General features: G+C 40.1%; 1 protein-coding gene across 10 annotated transcripts in view; it reads left to right on the plus strand.

The window, feature by feature from the left end:
• BLTP1 (bridge-like lipid transfer protein family member 1) overlaps window positions 1-20,499 on the plus strand; it is a 117,830-nt gene extending 97,331 nt beyond the window's left edge. For 6 of the 10 annotated variants that reach the window (XM_035114174.2, XM_035114180.2, XM_035114178.2 and 3 more), the window contains 20 exons: window positions 705-920; window positions 1,914-2,094; window positions 3,889-4,066; window positions 5,798-5,959; window positions 6,066-6,205; window positions 6,873-7,053; window positions 8,463-8,666; window positions 9,567-9,746; window positions 10,935-11,072; window positions 11,692-11,952; window positions 12,406-12,556; window positions 13,327-13,484; window positions 14,062-14,254; window positions 14,457-14,674; window positions 16,346-16,597; window positions 17,089-17,292; window positions 17,542-17,736; window positions 18,759-18,893; window positions 19,467-19,632; window positions 19,874-20,499. In XM_035114174.2, the coding sequence (XP_034970065.1) occupies window positions 705-920; window positions 1,914-2,094; window positions 3,889-4,066; window positions 5,798-5,959; window positions 6,066-6,205; window positions 6,873-7,053; window positions 8,463-8,666; window positions 9,567-9,746; window positions 10,935-11,072; window positions 11,692-11,952; window positions 12,406-12,556; window positions 13,327-13,484; window positions 14,062-14,254; window positions 14,457-14,674; window positions 16,346-16,597; window positions 17,089-17,292; window positions 17,542-17,736; window positions 18,759-18,893; window positions 19,467-19,632; window positions 19,874-20,090 (3,730 nt within the window). In that variant the 3' untranslated portion in view covers window positions 20,091-20,499. The remainder of the gene's footprint in view (window positions 1-704; window positions 921-1,913; window positions 2,095-3,888; window positions 4,067-5,797; window positions 5,960-6,065; window positions 6,206-6,872; window positions 7,054-8,462; window positions 8,667-9,566; window positions 9,747-10,934; window positions 11,073-11,691; window positions 11,953-12,405; window positions 12,557-13,326; window positions 13,485-14,061; window positions 14,255-14,456; window positions 14,675-16,345; window positions 16,598-17,088; window positions 17,293-17,541; window positions 17,737-18,758; window positions 18,894-19,466; window positions 19,633-19,873) is intronic. The other 4 variants (XM_035114176.2, XM_035114183.2, XM_035114185.2 and 1 more) reach the window with 2 other exon arrangements.
• The last annotated feature ends 2,025 nt before the right edge of the window (window positions 20,500-22,524 follow it).

Below are 22,524 nucleotides of genomic sequence, written 5' to 3' on the forward strand. Positions count from 1 at the left end.
CGCTGCAATATCAACTTAAGATAAGTGTGCTGCATGAATTCAGATTTTTTTTAACTTCCTAATTCCTATTCTTTAATTATACATTGCTAGCCAGTTACTTTGAATAGGCTAAGACTTTAGGAAATGGATAAATCACTTTAAGCTGCTAAGACTCCTTTGGTAATAAATTTTATTTTATTTTTTATTAATCAAATTTATTTAAATGTATTTATTAAATTTGCATTCCGCCCTCCATCTGGAGATCACAGGGTGGGCCACAACATAAAAATACAAAATGAGAACACAAAGTGCATAACAAAACAGCAAAAACAAGTCACAAAAAATGGAAGCTTTGGTTAAGTTTAGGGCTCCCCTTTTCCCGAAGAGTATACCTGATTACAGATCTCCCAGTGTTTTTTATGGAAGCAACCAGAGGGAGGGTGATTTGGATGCCTCTTTGTGGCTTTGGGGGAGTCCTGTGATTTAAGTCTGAGCAGACTTTAAGTGAGACCTGGAGGAAAGAGGTACCTCCTTCCCCCAGCATCACAGCGCAATCTAACCAAGTTGGGGGGGACCTCTAGAATAGCTGCTTCCAATGAAAGTAAAATGCATCCACGTCAAACATAGTTTGCCCCTTACATGTAGCATAGTAAAACACTAAAGAAACATTTCAAGTCCTTGCATGAAGTAAGTTGGATAAGCTTCTTTTTGTTTGCTTTCTACAGGACTCTTTCTCGCAAGAAAGCCACAGGTTTTGCTGCTGTACAACAGTTGTTTACTGAACGGTGGCCAACATCTCCAGCCAGCAGAAGTGTGACTGGCACAACTACAGAGAGGAATATTGACTTTGAACTTGATGTGAGAGTTGAAATTGATTGCGGAAAGTGTGTACTTCATCCAACAACGCTTCAGCAAGAACATGATGACATAAGCTTAAGGAGGTAAGTAAGAGCCCAGCTGGAAGCAGAGCAGGTTCACTAAGCCATACTGGGAAGAGCAGAATGCTTCTGACACGAAACTTCTCCAAGTCTCAATAAGATGAACCAGCAACTTACATTATATGCCATATGCTACAGGGTTCATGGTAATTGTTATGTCCCGTATACAAAAATTTTAAGGAAGGAACAATTTTATTTTAAGGCAACGATCTAAATAGGTAGCCATTGTGTTTTCATTCAGCAACATTTAATAATATCCATTCTTTTTAAAGTTGTGAAGCCTTGGTTAGTATTGAGAACTCTGATACAGAACTTGATGGATCAGATCTGTCTTATCTTCTCTAAATCATGAATATATAGATGGAACATAACCACATTCAAGTGGCTCTTTTCCATTGTGGTAGGAAAGATTCTTAGGCTGCAGTTTTGCATAGATGGGACTTGTATCTACTTCAGCTGAATTTAAGCAACCAAAACATCTTCAGGGTTGCAGCAGCAGTCATCATATTTTATTACCGTACTTCCTGTTTGTGTCTGTGTAAATGGGGTCCTGAATAAAATGCTCAAGGAGGCAATATAATAAATGAAAAAGAGATAAATATTAAACTATATACAGTTATACCCAGAGGTACTCCTCTACAGATGGAAGGAGTCTTTGTATCCACAGAAGAGGCTTGAATTCAGTAGAGGCTTCCATGAATAGAAGGGGGAAGCATTTTGCATACAGCCTTCTACACCATCTCCTACACTCTTCTAGAAGAGCCCTCAACTCTCTGGAGAATATTTTTTGAGGCAACAGGAGGCTTCAAGAAAAGGAGAAGCTAGGACACAAAGCACCTCATTCCATGTACAGAATTCTGCTCACGGAATTCTGAATCCAACCCATGGTTTATCTTCAATTATTCCTAGCAGTGCTCACTTTCAGCTTTGGAAATAACATAATGTTACACTTATATTCCTGTTAAGTCATGCTGTGCCTTGCTGTTTACTGTTTAGGAGCTATGATCGCAGTTCCAGAAGTTTAGATCAAGAGTCTCCTTCAAGAAAGAAGAAATTTCAAACTAACTATGCATCAACTACTCACTTACTGGCTGGAAAGAAAGTTCCATCATCCCTGCAGACAAAGTCTGGTGACCTAGAAACAACAGTATTTTACATTCCTGGTGTAGATGTGAAGGTAAAAAAGCATGGAGGAAAGCTAGGAGATGTTGGTCTTTTCCTTGAAACAAAGGTGATCAAGTACAACCACAGGTTTTTTTTTATCCCTTAACTCCTAATTACACGGGCACAGCTTCTGTGGTGCTGATAATTACACATATGCAGTACAAATCCTATTTGAGATAAGTGACAGTTATTTTGGGTTTACTAGGTATGATGCAAATGTGGATTGTCTGTTATTATAGTCTCCATAGTTTACAGAGCAACCTTGTTACCAAGTTGAAGTGTGGAAACCTTCAAGATAAGGTAAATCCTGGAAATGCTAATCTAACCAGACAAGCAACTTTTAGAAACTATATGTTGGGCTAGATGGAACTTGATCTGACCCAGCAGGGTAATTCTTACATTTTAAACCCAGCCTCTGGTATAAAATCAGTATGTGGCAAAACCTGGATTTTACCATTAAATAAGGTATAGTGCAAACCCTGAGATGTATCTGCTGAGATGAGCATTCCATTCTAAAGCATAAATGCCTGGGCATTGTCAGTGTTTTGAGTGGATGGAAACTTCATGTAGTGAAAGTTAGGTCACATAAAGTGCTTACAAGGATGGTGCTTTTTCTGTCCTTGCTCTTCTGTAGACATGGCATTGGCAATGTACTGTTTGGGCATTTGTACCATGAGCCTTAGGGACGCGGGTGGCGCTGTGGTGTAAACCACTGAGCCTTGGGCTTGCCGATCGGAAGGTTGGTGGTTCGAATCCCTGCAACAGGGTGAGCCCCGTTGTTCGGTCCCAACTCCTGCCAACCTAGCAGTTCGAAAGCACTTCCCAGTGGGAAGGTAAATGGTGTTTCTGTGTGCTGCTCTGGTTTCACCAGAAGCGGTTTAGTCATCCTGGCCACATGACCTGGAAAAACTGTCTGCGGACAGATGCTGGCTCCCTCGGCCTATAAAGCAGGATGAGCTCCGCAACTCCAGAGTTGTTCGCAACTGGACTTAACTGTTAGGGGTCCTTTACCTTTTACCATGAGCCTTAAAGGCCATAAAATGCAGAAGATACCACCTGTGATATTTCTAGGCAAAACAAATATGCCGAATTTCTAACACTATGGACTGCAAACTAGAGCCTGAACAAAGGCTGTTTATTTTCTTCTAAAATACACCGTCTTCTCTCTCTCTTTTTTTAAAGAAAATACTCCAGGCAATACCCAGTAACAGTTAAAAATATAATAGATGATAAATCACAATAATAAAATTATCAAACTTGTATAAATGATATAAGGACAGCAGCCCAGAAACCCAACACAAAGGTAATAATTACCTTTGAGAAAAAGACAGCTAGAATATTGCCATTTTTAAAGACTTTCTTCTAGTGCATTAGAGCAGTTTTGAATTAAAGATGTTTATGTTTCAATACAGTCATACCTCGGGTTACAGACACTTCGGGTTGCACGTTTTCAGGTTACGCACCACGCCGAACCCGGAAGTACCGGAACAGGTTACTTCCGGGTTTCGGCACGCATGCGCAGAAGCACTAAATAGTGCTTTGCGCATGCACAGAAGTGCCGAATTGCAACCCGCGCATGCGCAGACGTAGCGCTGCGGGTTGCGAACCTGGCTCCCGCATGGATCACGTTTGCAACCCGAGCGCCCACTGTATAAAGCTTTGCTTCAAATAATAGGTTTCCTTCTTTTCAAAAAGAAGTTTTGAAGAAACTATTACTCTGCCTAGATGTGGTAACTGTGGCCGTGAATGCATAAATAGGCAGGGTTTTTTCACTGGTGATGGTATCTACACTTTTGTTTCATTTCAGCTACATTATAACTCAAAGATGTTAAAGACTGAATCGCCAAATGCATCCCGAGGGTCATCTCTGCCAAGAACTCTTTCCAAAGAATCCAAGTTGTATGGTATGAAAGATACTGCCATGCCTCCTACCTACAGCAAAGCTAAAACTTTACTTCCTCCCCAACCCCCACCTATCCCATCAGGTAGAGATTTCTTTTACATGCTGTACCTTTGCTTTAATTCTCTCCATACTGGGGAGTTCAATGTTTAGATCTAAATCTGCTTCATAGCTTAATAAAGCATCCTACTTGATTGATATGATCATGGTCATTAACTCCTAAAACATACTGATAACAGGAGTTCGTATACTATTCAGTAATTCTAGTTTTTGCTAAAATTTACTGGATAGAAACTTCCCTGTACCTTAAAACTCTCATCAATTCCCTGTTCTTTTTCGATTAGATTTTCTCTTTGTAGGAACTTTATTTCACCAAATAAAACTACCGTAATTTTCTCTACTTACTTTGCCTTCACTTCAGAGACTTCGGCACTGAAAGTTGCGTGACTGAAGTCAAGCATTATAATATGACCCAGTCTACATACATATTTGCCTGGTTTGCCTGACACAGTGTAACCTAAACTGCGGCTTACCAGGATCATGCGAACATGCAGATTTCTGGAGAGGAGCTTGCAGCTGCTTTGCTCCGGCCCTGTTCTTATGCTAACCTAAGGTTTAATTATTGTGTCTTCTGAACCAGAACTCATGGTTAAACTCTCTCCCCACCAGCCACAAAGTAAGAACAAGTGAAGAACAAATAACACTTTGTTCTTGCGTGTTGTTTCTTATCTTGAAAAAAAACAGTAAATATGTGCTCTTAATTTTTATCCGTTCTTCTCTGAGTGTAATATGTCCTCAGCTGGGACTTGAGTTCCCCCTAGCGTTTGAAAGCAAGACTGCTGTTGCTGCAAAGAAAGTTTCTGGATTTCTTTCCTTCTGAAGTCTCAGTTCATTCCTGCCTTTACTTGAAGCAGATGTTAGAGTGTGTTCTTTGTCTTGTCTTCTACTTCTCAGGCCTGTGCATTATTATTTGTGTTTTTCTGTGAGTGTGTCGTGAGGTAACAACCCATGTCTCTGGTTGGTTCCTGATCGTTTGAGACTTGAGTGGTTTACTTTGTTTTCTCCTCGGTGTGGTTTTATCTCAGCCTTTTCCCTCCTCCTTACCAGAGACTTTCGCCTCACTCTTATCTCTACTTACCGGTAGTTGTTGCTGCCTGTGAAAGTCTTACAGGAATTTTTCTACTCTTCCCCATTTGTTCTTTTTTTCCATTATTCATTGTGTCTTCTCAGCTCCCTTGTCAGTTCCATCTGCTTCAGGCCACTAGCTGCAGCAGCAGTGAGCAAAATGCTAAAGTCTAGACCACTGTGCTCATGTCCAAAGCATGTTCCCCATCGGCACCTGCCTCACAATCTCTCTCATCAGTGGCTGCAATGAGGCTACCTTCTTCCCTGCAGGGGTGGGTGGGCCTGGCACTATCAGAAACCTATAAGGCAGGCCCAAAGGAACTTGACATCTTCCTGTGTGGCAGCAACTACCGGTTGGGAGCAGAATGCAACAGTGCAATGGGAGACAAGCTGCAAGCATTGGAGGGGAAACAGCAGGGGCAGCTTGCTGGAGGGGGGAGTGCTGAAAGCAGAAGTTAGCAGAGCTGAAGACAAAGCACTGAGATATGTTTTAGTAGAATCAACATGAAGCAGCGTTGTACATGGTTTTTACCTCATGGGATTTAGTCCATTCGACAGAAGTAAATTGTTGCTTTAATCATCCAGAATGGTTTGAGTGATCCTGACTTAAATAAACATACCTTGTATTTTAATTTGTACTCTTAATTGAAATGGTTGAATTAGTATTCCATTTTTTCCTCAAACTTTTCAGCCAAAGGAAAAGGAAGTGGTGGTGTAAAAACAGCAAAACTCTACGCTTGGGTTGCACTCCAGTCTTTGCCAGAGGAAATGGTGATTAGCCCCTGCTTGTTAGACTTCCTAGAGAAGGCCCTTGAAACAATTCCTATAACTCCAATAGAAAGGAATTATGCAGGTACCACAGATTGTTTCTACCACGGCTTTTATTTTATGATCCACTTCCACTAAAATGTTCCTTTCTGTTTTAATGATATCCTTGGTTCTTTTCTTTTCTTTTTTAGCTGTCACTTCACAGGATGAGGATATGGGGCAGTTTGACATGCAAGATCCTTTGGAAGAATCTACAGCCTCCTTAGTATCTTCATCAACATCGGCATATTCATCCTTCCCTGTTGATGTTGTAGTTTATGTAAGAGTCCAGGTGAGGACATGAGTTACATATCGAGGGCAGTTCATGTCCCATTAGAGTCAATGGCAAAACTGATAGTTATTTGTATGTGTTACACAGTATTTGGAAATGTTTAAAAGGGGAGAACTGACACCTTAATATCTTAGTTTGTTACATTGTATCCCACCCTTATTCCAGGGAATTTACGTACCTTATAGCTAAATCCTAAGACTGCGGAAACTGCTGGAGAGGGGACAGTCAATCTGTGTGCTTAGTGTAGTTGTCTGAATTATAATAATCCAGGCATTTACACTAGCACAGATGAGCCCAAGACAGGCTGATTCATGTGTCATTCTTGTTATGTGAGAAGTGTGATAAAGCAACCTAAATTTCTTAATTCGCTCATATGGAAGTTGTCCTCCAAGCATTTCTCCCACAAACAATATCACTTTAGTTAGTAGAGGATACTAACCTCCTTATTCCTTACTGTTTTCTCCCTGCTGTCAAACTTTATATGGTAAGCTCCTTGGAGCTGAATGATATCTTCTCCAGTGGATGCTGTGTCACCACCAAGTGGCTATCATTATAGTCCACTCACATAAAGGCATAAAAGAAAAGTTAACAGGAGTTGCTGGTAGTTGTTCTGTGCTGATTTTATGGTTTGACATGTGTCCTAAAAATGTGTTTCTCTCTTGTTCAGCCTTCACAGATCAAGTTCAGCTGCTTACCTGTGTCACGGGTAGAATGCATGTTGAAACTTCCCTCCCTTGATCTTGTATTTTCTTCAAATCGAGGGGAACTAGAAACTTTAGGTACAAGCTGTCCTACGGAAAATGCTATGCAAAGTGGATCTAAGATGCCTTCTAAAACTGTCTCGCCAGGTAAAAAATTAATTTTTAAAATCCTGTTACATTTCTAGTTATTCAGAGGTGTGCAAAACAATTCAATTACGGAATGGCTCCATTTAGACTCACTTAAGGAATGAACCTGGGCGAGATTTTTTTTCCTGGCTGATTTTGCATTATTTGGCACAGCTGCATTTTCCATTTTCAACAAACTGCAGAAACTAGTAGAGCATGAGACTCTCACAGTCATGGGTTCAAACCCCATGTTGCTCAAAAGATTCCTGCATTGCAGGGGGTTGGACTAAATGACCCTCGTAGTCCCTCCAACTCCACAATTCTATTATTCTAATTTTGTGCGAACTGAGAACTGTAGTTACTGTTAACTATGATTCAGGGAAAGAAGAATCAGCCACAGTTGAAGTTGGCTTGTTTCCTTAAACCATAGTTAACACTAAGGTTTGTCTGGGTTCAGCTAATTGAAAATGAAAGCTTTTAGTCTCCTGTACAAGAGAAGGAGAGGGGGTGTGCACGAGCCTTGAGACTTGTGCATGTAACACTGGACCAAAGTATTCAGTGCATTGTTATTTACTCTTTGGAAACATTTAAATGTTTAAGTGATTTGCTTTTTTAAGAAGGGGAAAACATCTCTTTCTTCTACCTTCGTTCTGTTTCTCCAGTTATCTCCTCACTGTCAAAATTTAGATTGAACATCCTAAGGGCAAAATTCATCAAAGTTTTGTTTCTGCTGTCTGTAAAGCACCATGTACACATAAATAATAATTTGTTGCATGTATCAAAAGTTTTGTGTCTGACACTGGGGAGTAAAGGTGTCTGTTTGAAATAATAAAGTAAAAAAAAATCTCACTAGGTGTGCCACCTGAATTACCTATTTGGTTTCAGTCAGTGTACATTAAATTGCCTCCCAAGGAGAGAGCCTCACATAGTGTCAATTTTTTGAATACCCCCCCCCAATAAACTACTCTTATGTATTAATGTGTAATTTAAGGAAAGCTACGTAGAATATAGTCCTATTTGGGCATTATACTCAAAAGTAAGTGGTTTATGTAAGTGAAAATAAGCGCAATAATGGAGGGAAGCAGTCTACAGTGCAGAGCTTGCTCTGCTCATGAAGGCTTCCAGCATGAAGCAGAATCCTGAAAAAGCAGGTTTCTACATTGCATGAGGAGCCTCTGCAAGTATAGATGCTCCCTGCTGCATACCTGGAGAGTTATGGGGGGCTGAGCTAACATGCTTATATCCATACTCATGGGAGTATAACTCCTGAAGTGGGCTCGTATCTTTACATGTCTTTATCACCATATTTGATTATTCAAATGGAATAATCAAGAGAGAGCTCATGGCTGACCTTTAGGATTGAACAAAGGTACATGTAATTTATTTAATCTGTGCTATTTTCTAAATTGTTCTTTTATTTTGCACTATAGGTTCATCGCCTGGACTGGGCAGTCCTTTTGGCAGAACACGGCATAGCAGTAGCCAGTCAGATTTGACAGGTGCTAGCAGCAGTTCCTCAGGTCTGAGCTTCACTGCCTGCATGTCTGATTTCTCTCTCTATGTATTTCATCCGTATGGAGCAGGGAAGCAGAAGTCCAGTGTCGCAGGATTGTCTTCTGGATCAGGATCCCTAGGTAATTGCAGAATATAAAATTTCCCAAAAGTGTATTGGTTGTTCTTAAGCTTTGGTGGGGCTGGGAGGACTGTTCTAAGAGTTTCTGCAAAAAGTATTTTTCTATTTCTTTGAAAAGCCAGTCATGTGGACATTGTTTAGTCATTTAGTCATGTCCGACTCTTCATGACCCCATGGACCAGAGCACGCCAGGCACTCCTGTCTTCCACTGCCTCCCGCAGTTTGGTCAGACTCATGTTAGTAGCTTCGAGAACACTGTCCTCTGCCGTCCCCTTCTCCTTGTGCCCTCCACCTTTCCCAACATCAGGGTCTTTTTCCAGGGAGTCTTCTCTTCTCATGACGTGGCCAAAGTATTAGGGCCTCAGCTTCAGGATCTGTCCCTCCAGTGAGCACTCAGGGCTGATTTCCTTAAGAATGGATAGGATCCTTCATGGATCACTGCCTTGTCGTGGCGAAGGGGCTTGAATAACTCAGAGAAGCTATGAGCTATGCCGTTCAGGGCCATCCAAGATGGTCAGGTCATAGTGGAGAGTTTTGATTAAACGTGATCCACCTGCAGCAGGAACCAGCAAGCCACTCCAGTATCCCTGCCAAGCAAACTCCATGGACATGTGAACGTACTGCACATTAACGATCCAGTTTTCTGTGTATGCATTTCATAGAGTTCATGGGTGTGTTAGTGTTCTTTCCACTAGCAAATGCAAAATCTTTCCTAGCTGATTTTTACAATTTTTTTAAAGAACAAACGAGATAAATAGCTGCTTTTACCAACAGTTTGTGTTGCACAACCCAAAGTGCCCATGTCTTTTTGTGCTAAGCTGAAATCTGTAGGCACTAGTAAGAACAACTTGGGGTCCTTCAAAACAAGTGCCAACTGCTATGTTGTTCCTTATGGTTTCAGGAAATGTAGATGAAGAACCCTCATCAGTTACTGGTCGTAAAGATTCGTTGAGCATCAACCTGGAGTTTGTAAAAGTTAGCCTTTCAAGAATAAGGCGATCAGGAGGTGCTACCTTTTTTGAGAGCATGTCTGCAAGCAAATCTGCAAGCAAAATGGATACTACATTAATAAACATATCTGGTATTTATCAGTCTTGTTTAATGTTGGACCTAGTCTATCATGCATCATGGTTGTATTTATGGGTTCTGTGAAATTCTGTGAAATCTACAGTTATCTGTGTTGCAGACAGGAAAGGTCCTGATTGTTTAGAGTTACACTTCCTGTTCATGAGACGTTCTGCTAAGATGCTGAAAATGCAGACAAGACCCGGGTTTGCCTTTGAACATTTTGCTTGAATTAATTTTTATTTCAAGCCCCATTCAAGCATGATTTTTAAAAGAAGAAAACGTGTGAACAGTTTACAACTCATAAGGCTAAGGCTAATATTTGTCTGCAATATGTTATAGTTGAAACCAATATAATTAGGCCCTAAACATGTGGGTCTTCAAGATGTGATTGGGTAAAGCCCTAGTCTTCATGATAGAGATAATACATTGATAAATAATTCATGAATGAATTATGGGCTTCATCTCAACTATTTCACTTGGCACCAATGTGAAATCTGAATTATCACCATGTAATAGAATCCAGAGCCCTTCAAACCACTCTGGGCTACAGCCTGTTCAGCAGCTAACATCCCCTCCCCACCATCTTTATGCTCTCACTTAGTTGTCTGGATAACGAAAAGACAGTGAAACCAAATCCAACTTGCCAGACCTCTTGGAATTCCCACAGATTCAGATAAATTGAGCTTCTGATCAGAGCAGGGGATTTACCCAGGGTGAAACATCAATATCCAATGGAAAAACTTGAAAACTGTGTTGTTTGGCATCCTCCTTGTTTGGGATGGGAAAAGGATCAGAACCTTTACATATTTTTCCCCTGCCACATGTATGGCTAACCTTTCTCCCGGGCAGTTGGGCAGCACTGATGGTTAGGCTTTTGGTGGCTGTTGGTGTTTGGTGGCTGCTGGAGAAACTCTGGAAAGTGTAGCTATTTTGTGCTGTTTAAGATGGCTTTTTCTTCATACTGTTACCAACACTTTTAGTATTTTATTGAACAAGCTGTTTAGTATTTTATTATTTCATTGCATTTCTTATGTGTTTTATTATTGTAAATCATTTTGGGATGCCTCTGGTTGTGTGAAGCAATATGTAAATATACTATGTAAATATAATTAGCTAAACTTTCTTTAAAAGGAGAAAATCACTTCGGAGCATATTGTTCCACATCCAGTTTTATACTTATTTTTTTTAATTCTTTTATTAGCTGTGTGTGATATAGGATCTGCTTCCTTTAAATATGACATGAGGAGACTAAGTGAGATTTTAGCATTTCCAAGAGCCTGGTACAGGAGGAGTATTGCAAGACGCCTCTTTCTCGGGGACCAAACAATAAATCTCCCAGGTGAGTGATAAAAAACAAAATCCACATTGCAATGTAGAGAATTTTTAGGTCTCATACTTTGCTCATTTTTATTTTATTTGCTGTATTTCAACAATATGATTAGTTAATATTGTGAACATTTTTTGTGTTGGGGTCTGGACTGTGATGGAAGTAAGCAGCGAAGGTGCGTTTAATATATGTATGATTGGTCTTGGCCTTGAATCTGAACTTTTTTAAGAACAGGGTTCACTCTTAAGCTTATATCCAAGTATGGAGTCCCGGTTGCACAACATACTTTGATTTGTACTAATGGGGCTTTCTCTCCACCCTGCTCTGCCCCATCACACATACCCAAGATCTGCCCTGGGAGCTTGGGGGACCCTCTAGAGCAGGTTTGCGGGGGGGGGGAGTTGACTTCTGTGCACACACCCTGGTGCACTATTGGATCCCGCTCTTAGTAATTAATTAATTTATGTATCTTGCAACTGTGATGAATTTGATATAGGATGGGCTGATAAAAAAAATAGGGTCACACTGGAGAAACGCATGCTTTGACAATCTGATAGCATTTGCTTTTGGCTAATAATAACCTTCCATTCAGTGCAAAGAATGGTAACGTATGCTTTATTTTATTTCTCAGTAGCATCTGGCCCCGGGACACCAGATTCTGTTGAAGGAGTAAACCAGCACATGTCTCCTGAATCATCGCGAAAAGCATACTGTAGAACCTGGGAGCAGCCAAGCCAGTCCGCCTCATTTACCCACATGGCTCAGTCTCCTAATGTTTTCAATGAGCACAGCACAAACAGCAATATGTCACCTGGAACAGTAGCACATAACTTAAAGTCACCTGCTGTTTCAAGATCCAGGAGTGTGTCAGACTCTTCAGTTCCCCAGAGAGGTACGAATATCATTCTTTACTTTTACTGCTTTAATTCGCATGCTACTGTGTAAGAAAGCCTTTGGATCATGCCCTATATCATTCAGATTTATAGTGATTGTAATCTTAGCATGCAAGAATTTAATCAGCTATGACAACCATCATGCCACTATTATCAGCCACTGAGAGATGACGTCATGTTAGCCGTTCCTTTGAAGCCAAATTTGGAAATTGATACAAGTCGGGTGGACTATTTCTGCATGACAACTCTTTGCTTTTAGCGCCTGCTGGAGTTGGTGTAGAGATGCTCCACAAGATCATACAAATATATAATTGTAAGAAATCCCCCCCCCATGATGTCATCACCGCTACTGAAAATTCACACGGTACTGGAAACAAATCGTATCTAAAACTGGCATGTCATTATTACTTTTTAATATTAAATTTACAAAGTCTGGTGATGTTTTATTCTAGATACTGTCTCAAAAACATCAACTCCATTTAATAAATCAAACAAAGTTGGAAGTCAGCAAGTGACACCATGGGAAACACTGGTTGTGTTTGTTATGAATTTGAAGCAATTAAATGTCCAAATGAACATGAGCAATGTAATGGGAAATACTACGTAAGTAAATTTCTGATTCCTGTAATCAAAACAAATCTTTTAAATATGTGTGTATGTGCGTGTGACCTTTTCTTCTAGTGGTCTAAGTGAGATGCTTGAAACATTTCTCCCATTGACAGGGAGAGTAAGAGATCAATCGAAACAGAATGTATATAAAGAATGGAGAATATTTAAGGAATATCTAAAAAATTATTGTAAGAATAAGAATCTCCTGGCAGAACTAGAGTGATTCTTGTAAATAAAAGGTGGAAATGATATTATGTTTGGGCATACGAAAATAATTAAGTTAATTGGAGACTGTGCATTATAGTAAATGAAAATATTTGGAAGTCTTTTTTAGCTAATTTTCAGTAAATATGATTTGGCATTTACATATATGAAATGTATAGTATTTTTTTTCCTTTCTCTTTTTTTCTCTTCTTATATTCTTTTTTATATTCTCATTTTGTGTCTGTATTAAATGTCATTGCGTTTTGAAGGGGGGGTGATTTTCTCTAATTAAACATGTTAACCTTGCCAGTAAAAAAGAAAAAAAGAGAAACATTTCTTTCATCTAGTGCCATAAATATATTTCCTTTTTAAAATTTAAATTTAGGCACTCAACTTTCCTTGTTTTTTGTTATGCCCATGTATGATAAAAAATATGAACATTTTCCATAATACGTCAATTACTTCTATAGTTTTAAATGCTTTTTCCAACTTTTATTTTTGACATATGAGAGGCAGAGATGGCATACAATGTGTTTTTCTCATTTTTGTCCCTGTGTAAGGTGGACTACTAGTGGTTTGAAAAGCCAGGGCCGTTTATCTGTGGGCAGTAATAGAGATCGGGAAATTAGCATGTCAGTCGGTCTTGGAAGGTCACATTTGGATTCTAGAGGTGGAGTGGTTGGAGGTACCATAGATGTTAATGCCTTGGAGATGGTGGGTAAGTTGGAATGTCAGTGTGTGTGTCTGTCTGTCTGTCTGTATGTGTGCATGCACACAATAAGTCAATCATTTGTTTTGATTTTTACATATACTTTTCCTTGACAGAGAAAGGCTATAATCCAGCCTCAGAGAAACCATAGAAGTTGAATGGCTTTTAATGTGAACGTTAGCCTGTTATTAAAACCTCTCTCGTTGGAGGTACTGGGTCTTAGAAATGCACAACTTTGGCTAGATTGTGTCCCGTTTTTGCCCGGCGGTTTCTAGCTTCCGCTGTGCTGTTCAAATCTTGAGCTGAATTCTGTGGCACATTTCAGTTCTTAATAGCAGGAAACTGTCAGTTGCCCATGCCCCCTAGAAAGTTTGCTGAAAGTAGAGAGCAGGTGTGCTACAGAAAAGCAGCTGTTCAAGCAACCCAGTTCTCTCATATTGCAAGTGATCCACTCGCCTATTGTCATCTGGAGCTGGGAGAGACTTCAAATCTTATGACATGGATTGGGCGGTGTATTGGCAAACCATGGGAGAGAGGCGGGCCAGATACTATCTTGTTCCCATATAATGCAAATGTTGTTTTTTAGCTCACATTTCAGAACATCCCAATCAGCAGCCAAATCACAAAATTCAGATTACCATGGGTTCTACTGAAGCACGTGTTGATTACATGGGATCCAGTATCCTAATGGGCATTTTCAGTAATGCAGACCTTAAACTGCAGGATGAATGGAAAGTTAATCTCTACAATACTTTTGAATCCAGTATAACTGATAAAAGGTAAGGTTTCTTGCCATATCTAATGGTGTACATTTCTGCTCGTATGGTTTCTAATCAAAGCTATTTTAAAAAATTGCCTTCTTAAGCTGTTATACCATTTCTACTGTAGTTGCTACATTTATATACATTGACTATCCTCTCATTATAACCAAGTAAAACAAAATGAATTCACAAGGGATATTATCTCATTTCAATGTTTCAGTGAGATATTTGTCCATGGAGATTTGAAGTGGGATATTTTTCAAGTAATGATTTCCCGATCAACCACACCTGACCTCATCAAAATAGGAATGAAGCTCCAAGAATTCTTTACTCAGCAGTTTGATACCAGCAAGAGAGCTTTGTCTACATGGGGACCTGTTCCTTATCTTCCCCCAAAAAGTGTGGTCCATGTTGCAGAGAAAAGCTCACACCAGCAATGTATGTATTGAAAGTGTTTTAGCCCATTTTGTAATTAAAAGTTTTATATTCCGATTTCATGATACGCTTGAACAATGTTTAATAATTTAACTAGGGGTTAAAGTATTGCAACATCCAAAGTCTCAAAAATGTGATGTTGTCAGCAACTCCTACCCAGCTTATAATAATGATAATGATAATGATAATAATTTATTCTTTATACCCAACCCATCTGGCTGGGTTTTCCCAGCCACTCTGGGAGGCTCCCAACAGAATATTAAAAACAGAATCAAACATTAAAAACTTCCCTAAACAGGGCTGCCTTCAGATGTCTTCTAAAAGTCAGATCGTTGTTTATTTCCTTGACATCTGATGAGAGGGCGGGCTCCACTACCGAGAAGTCCCTCTGCCAGGTTGGCTTGGAATAATACAAGCTGTTTCCTAAGAATCAGGAAATAGCTCTGCTTGATGGGGCAGCCCACCCACTAAGCAAGTCTCCAATTCATAGGCTGACACATTTTTTAAGCATCTCCCACCCCAACCTGGCTACTACTGATAATGTGGTAGCAAGTGACTGGGCGATCTCTTTTCCCCTGATGTTAGAAGTCCTTGATAAAAACTATACGGCCCAGAGGCTTCTTGCATAGCAGCATGCCGGGTGCAGTCCTGGGAATTAGTATAGGTTAACCAAAGGCTACTAATTCAGGGCTTGTTGGGACAGTGGAGGGAAGTAGAATTATTTTAATTGGATTAAAATACAAAGCATAGGAGAATTTGTAACGCTCACCTTGTATTAGTTGTGAGTATTATGAGCCTACAAACCTTGTATCTCCAAGCCCGGAAATGTGTATCTCAAAAACATCTCTATTTTTAAATGTGTGTGTTAATATATATATATATATATATATATATATATATATATATATATATATATATATATCCTGCTGTGAGAAGAACTTAAGTCCTTTGAGGTGAAAACTCATTTTTCTTTTCTACAAACGGAAGGAGTTTTGAAGCACAAAGTACTTCTAAACATCTAATCTACTTACATCAGCATTGCAAGGCACAAAAGATGAGCAAGCACTTTGCAACAAAAGAGCCGTACTGCTCAATCAAAATAATACTTTATTTTGGGCAGACTACCAGTGTAGTGTCTTAAGAGAGTGAATTGTTATGCAGAGTACTAGTGTATGAGAAAGTGAAGTGGTATGCAGAGTTGTAAAGCGCGTGCTCATTCTTTATGCCTTCATTTTTGATGCAGGTGTAGATTAGATGTTTAGAAGTACTTTGTACTTCAAGCTACTTCCGTTTGGGTAAAAGAAAATGGAACTTCACCTCAAAAGACTTTAGTCCATGTTCTTGTGGTTTTTCACATCATGCATTTTTTAAACATCATTTTAAAATGCTATTGAGATGCATGTTTTTATTTAGTAGTATAACTCTTTCCATGTTTATATATTGGGGTGATCTAAGTTTTATAAATCTACATACTTAGTTTCAAGAATCCATTCATACCATTGCTGCTGATCTCTCTGCAATAAATGTACCCTCAGCTTTGGAAGAGCCTGACCTATGTATTTGTAATTGATGTGTATATCTCTAGATAGGCTCAGAGGTTTTAGCTTCCCTAGAGAGAGATTCTATTAAGTAGATATTAATGCTACTGTTTCTTCTGTGTGCTTTTCCCCACAGTACTGGATGCAGCACATCATCGTCATTGGCCAGGAGTTTTAAAGGTGGTGTCAGGGTGCCACATATCCTTATTTCAGATTCCTTTACCGGAAGATGGAATGCAGTTCGGAGGCTCTATGAGCCTGCATGGAAATCACATGACATTGGCATGTTTCCATGGACCTAATTTTCGTTCAAAATCATGGGCTCTGTTTCATCTTGAAGAACCTAACATTGCCTTTTGGACAGAAGCACAAAAAATTTGGCAAGAAGGTATCAAAACTTATTTCTGCTTTCTGTTTATAGATATTTTTATCCTTTTAAGTTGTAAATTCTACAAGTGCATTAAGTGCATAGATTTGGGCTGGACAACTTCATACTCTGGACTGACCTCTTGGGCCAAAGCTTGGTTGCATGTGGAATTATGAGACCAATGAATTTATAACCTAATGACTACTCAGGAACGGGAGAGGTTTTTTCCATGACTCCCTGAAGCTAGCTAGATGAATTGTGGTTGTGACAGTCTGGTATTCTATGAGGCTAGTGATTGCATATCTATATACTGACAAGAGTCTACAGACAAAGGAAAATACCAAATTAAATCCAGTATCTGATACTATACATGGTGGGAGTTTTTCTCTACTTCCTATTATTGCATACATGCTCTGCAATTATGCAAACCACACTTTGTTTTGTTAAAAATTACATTCAACATGATCAGTAAGCAAATAACCTTGTTTTTAAACCACCCCCCACCCCTCCAGGTTCTAGTGAACATTCTACCTATGTTGTGCAAACACTGGACTTCCATTTGGGTCACAATACTATGGTCACAAAGCCATGTGGAGCCCTGGAAAGTCCAATGGCAACCATCACCAAGATCACAAGGAGGCGCCATGAAAACCCACCACATGGCGTGGCAAGTGTGAAAGAGTGGTTCAATTATGTTACAGCCACAAGGAATGAAGGTGAGGCCTTTACTTCTACAACATTTCTGCTTGCTGATCTGGTTATTGCTGGTGGAATTGCATGAATTTACAATTCAAAGCGAAAGAGAGTGGGGCAGCAGCATACTAACCACAAAGGACTACAGAGTTCAGCAGAACTATGCTGAATTAATTTCAGTTATAGTATCTGAAATGATCTGTGAGTAGCAGTGATAACAGTTCGAAGCCCAGTAAAATCAAAACATAGCTCCACTTTCTTTGTATTTGCAGAGTTGAACCTTCTCCGAAATGTTGATGCAAATAACCCAGAGAACAGCACAACAGTGAAAAGCTCTAGCTTGTTAAGCGGATTCAGAGGAGGTTCCAGTTACAATCATGAGACTGAAACTATCTTTGCATTACCAAGGATGCAGCTCGACTTTAAATCTATTCACGTTCAACAACCACAGGAACCTTTATTACAAGGTAAAGTGTGATGTGTTATTCCTTCTGAACTACAAACCTAATTCATACCTTGTGAAAAGATAACTGAGCATTATTCAAAATCTGAGATAATCTGTCATAAAAGTATTAAACATATAAACTGTTTGTGATGAAGATCATTTAGTGATCCTGTTCAATAGCTGGAAAATTAGATCAGTCCTAACTGTTTAACCCAGGCATGGCCAAACTTGGCCCTCCATATGTTTTGGGACTACAATTCCCATCATTCTTGATGGTCCTGTTAGCTAGGGATGATGGGAGTTGTAGTCCCAAAACATCTGGAGGGCCAAGTTTGGCTATGCCTGGTTTAATCCAAAGGACAGAAGAAAAGAAAGTAGTAAGTCTGCAGTCTCTCTGATCCCACAAGCAATGGCAATATACTATTTAATGGGCTCCATTGACACCGGTTGCGCTGCACTAGCATCCTATTTAGAACTTCTGGTCTGTGGGCCTAATTAGGCTCACTAGAGCTTCTCATTTGACCTGTAAGGCCATTTCATCCAAACTACAGTTACCTGCACTACACCTGACATCATACATTGCATCTGGGGCGGGGTTAGGTAAAAAGGAGGTTTGCTGGCATCACCAATAAGTTGATCAGTGGGGCCTGCAAAGCCATGTACAAAACACCGGGCCAAGATAACGCTTTGAAAGCGGCTTCTGAAAACCCAAATATCAGATGGGTGTCTCCACCCCACTTGTCAAACTCAACCTCCGAAGGGCAGGAGAGATAACAATCTGGTCCACTAGCCAAATCCAGTTTCCCACCCCTGGTTTTGGACTTCTGTTTGGAGATGTGGTGCAGAGCAGTAGTTGTAATATCATCTTGAAGCCAGTGTGTACCTGCCTCGCCAAGGAGAGATGCCAAATGGATCAGTAGGATTTTTACTTTAAGATCACGCTGCAAATTATTAGCACTTTTTAAATACTACCACATTTTAACATTTGCCATTAAAAGACTGCATGCAAATCACCTCTGCCAAAATTATAACATTTTTTTACAGATCCCAGTGCTAAGCCAAAAGTGGAGTGCAGTGTAGTTACAGAATTCACTGATCACATATGTGTAACTATGGATGCTGAATTGATAATGTTTCTGCATGACATGGTATCGGCTTATCTTAAAGAAAAAGAGAAAGGTATGTAGATCAATTTCGGGATAGTTTGGAAATGGTACACTTCACAAATTGTTAATTAAGCCTAGCACATTAAAATGAGCATTTTTGTAACTACAGATACTATATGTCAGGGATGTCCCAACACGTTGATCATGATCTACTGGTCGATCCCTGCGAGGTTTTTGTAGATCACAGTCGATCGCTGGCCCCCTTCCAGCCCCACCCCCTCTCCCTGTGCCAGCCTCTATCGTTTCAGAAGGGAAGCCAGAGTTTAGAAACAGAGGCTGTTATCTGGCCAGTGAGTCAACAACTTTGACCTGAACCCCCCAAAAACGGTGGTACATCACTGCCAGATTATAATTTTGAAAGTAGATTGCAGTCTCTCGGGAGTTGGCCACCCCTGCTATATGTAAACATGCCTTGTAATTATATTGCTTTTATTTATATATTGTAAACCACCCTGTGTTCTTCGAGTGAAGGGCAATATAGAAATTTAATTATAATTAGGAACATCTTTGGTCATTACATTAACAATTCAATCTGCATTTTAAAGAAATCTAATATCTACGCCTTACTGTTTATACCCTTTTCTAGCCATCTTTCCACCTCGTATTTTTTCAAGTCGGCCGGGACAGAAAAGCCCCATCAGTGTACTTGATGAGAGCTCTGCTGAGAAAGGAGCAGAAGAAAGTATTACTTACACTACTGTGGATTGGAGAGAATTTATCTGCAATACATGGCATCTGGAGCCCACACTCAGGTAAATTAGTCATTCTGTTTGCAGGGAAATTGGGATGTTCCCAGTCTTCCAGATTGGTTCTACATAGTGAGAGAGAAGCAAGGGAACCTTACATTGCAGTGGGGAGTGCTTCTATTGAGCATTTCAGCCACTTCATTCTGTTCCCCACACCCTATTTTTCCCCCTCTCCCCTTCTCAGTGGTCATGTTTATTTCATTTGCTTGTTCAGATATTGACAATGCTAATGTATTTTAACTTTTAGATTAATCTCCTGGACTGGAAGAAAAATTGACCCAGTAGGTGTTGACTACATACTTCAGAAGCTAGGCTTCCATCATGCAAGAACTACTATTCCTAAATGGCTTCAGCGTGGGGTCATGGACCCACTGGACAAAGTTCTGTCAGTTCTTATCAAGAAGCTTGGCACTGCACTACAGGATGAGAAAGAAAGGAAAGGAAAAGACAAAGAAGATCACTAAATTAACATGGCAACTGAAAGAACCCAGCAGTTTTTTGCTACTTTATTTAAAACTTGATTGACGTTGTGAATAACTGTTTACCGTGGTGTACATGATGCCATTTTGCATTCAGTCTAGCACTGCATGACCAATGTTTGTGAAGAAAACTGTAAAGCTGCTGTTTAGCATTCACAATTGTATTATGTGCAATATTTTGCATCTCTAAGCTACAGATTAACTGTGAATTTTCATAACTTTTATTTGCCATAACACAAAAAAACCCTTTTGGATAATGTGATTCCCTGAATGGCTTTTTTCTTGTCAATGTAGATTGTATAAATTCTATATGTATATAATTTATGGAACCGTGATTGCTATAGTGCTAAATCATTTTAAGTTTTGTTATACTTGGAATAAAAATTAATGTAAACATGCTGGTCTTTTTATTATTATTATTATTATTATTATTATTATTATTATTATTATTATTATTATTAAAAATGTTATCATAGGAGTGCTGAGAGTGAGGCAGGCAGGCAAATAATGATAAAACTGTTAACACTAAATTCAGTGTGATCAGCATTTCGCCCAAAGCATTCATGGGATTTGCCTACAGATAGTTGGCTGTGCTGTGACACCTTCCTTAATAGTCATTTACAATGAAGCAAACAAGTCGGAAGAAGCTGCAAGTCTCAGACGCAAACTTGCACCCATGGCCCCCTACAGCTTAGTGCTAAGTCTGGACTTACTGAAGGAACAGAGAGTACATCTCCCTCGAAGTCTAGAGGAATGAGGAGGAGGGAGAATTTGCCACTTAATCCCACCCCCTCTGGCCCGGAGTGAATTAAGTGGCAAAATGTAGTGAGCCCTAGAGCTCCCATAAGGACCTTGCTTCCCTGTCGCTGTGTAGAACAGGCTTCCTCAACCTCGGCCCTCTAGATGTTTTTGGCCTACAACTCCCATGATCCCTAGCTAGCAGGACCCAGTGGTCAGGGATGATGGGAATTGTAGTCTCAAAACATCTGGAGGGCCGAGGTTGAGGAAGCCTGGTGTAGAACCAATCTGGATGGGTGAGGACCTGCCTCCCCTTGGAGATACAGAACATTGGCCTAGCCAACTAATCCAAGGAGCTAGATAACAAATCAGAATACCCTCTGGGAATCCTGTGTCATGAACTGGCAAGTCGACGGGGAGGAGGAAGGGGGTCTTGACAAGGGGTGTAGCTGGGACTGGAGAAGGAAGGGCTCTCAGGGTGATGGAGGATGAAGAGGAGATTGGGGTCAGTGCACAGGAACCAGAGCTGCTGGACCCATCGCCAAAGGGCCCCCTGTCTGCACGAAACACAGCAGGCTCTGAGGCGTAGGGACGCTCCAGGGGGCTGAGACAGGCAAGAACCGCAGCCCAGCTCCCATATGTGGTAGACCTGTAAAAGAGTATTGGGAAATACTGTAATTCATAATGATTTGGAAAAAAAGGTTTAAAAGTATTTTTTTTAAAAAATGTCCTTTTTGTTGGGGATAATTTAGATGGAAATTCCCAGGTGTCAAAACAGGTTATGTACTACAGCCCGTGTTTTGTTAGCCCCAAAATGGAAAACGAGCAAGGTCCCAACTAAAGAAGAATGGCAATTTAAACTGATGGAATATGTGCAGCTTGCGGACCTAACATATAAAATAAGAGAACAAGAAGAACATACATTTAAAGAAGATTGGGAAATGTTTATTGAATATATGGGGGGGGGGAAATGTGTACATTTGAAAACGTTGGCAGCGTTAAGATAAAATCAGCTGTGTAAATAAGTTTTGATGGATGTAATAATCGACTACTGAATGGTTTATGTAAAATATGCAGGGATTTATGTTATGCAAAATGAACCATGGAAAGAGAAGAAGGGAAGTCACTGATATTTTAAGGTTGTAAATGAATATTCTAAAATGAAAAACAGAAAATTTAATAAAAATTATAGTAAGAAAAAAAACACCACAGCTCTGCTCGCTAGCTGGCCAGCTGGGAGTCATTAGCTCTGAGAGGAGGTGTGTGATTCCTCAGCTGAAGTTGGCTTGAAACAGGTGAGGGTCACCTACCTCATCAAGGCCAGATGCTGCAATCAGCAGGCAAAGTACAGAAGGGCAGCAGAACTGAGGTGCTGGATCTGCTTAACTGCCCGTGTTGCTGGACTTTGACTGGGATACTCCTGGACTTTTACGGGACTGTGCTTTGCGTTTGACTGGACACTCCTGGATTTCAGACTTGGAGTGACCCTGGACTGTGTTTCCTGCTCTTTGGACTTTGCTTGAGCTTTGGATTTGATATAACAACTCGCTGCCGGGTAGGCCGGGGGTCCAGAACATCCTAAAGGAATGAAACATTTTAATATTAGGGATTTCTTAAAGCAATTTATCTTTTTCAAACCCATCCAAGAACCTTGCTGGTCTTGATGGTTTCCAAAGCGCTT

This window comes from Zootoca vivipara, chromosome 9 (genome assembly GCF_963506605.1).
Source record: "Zootoca vivipara chromosome 9, rZooViv1.1, whole genome shotgun sequence".
Classification (NCBI taxonomy): domain Eukaryota; kingdom Metazoa; phylum Chordata; class Lepidosauria; order Squamata; family Lacertidae; genus Zootoca; species Zootoca vivipara.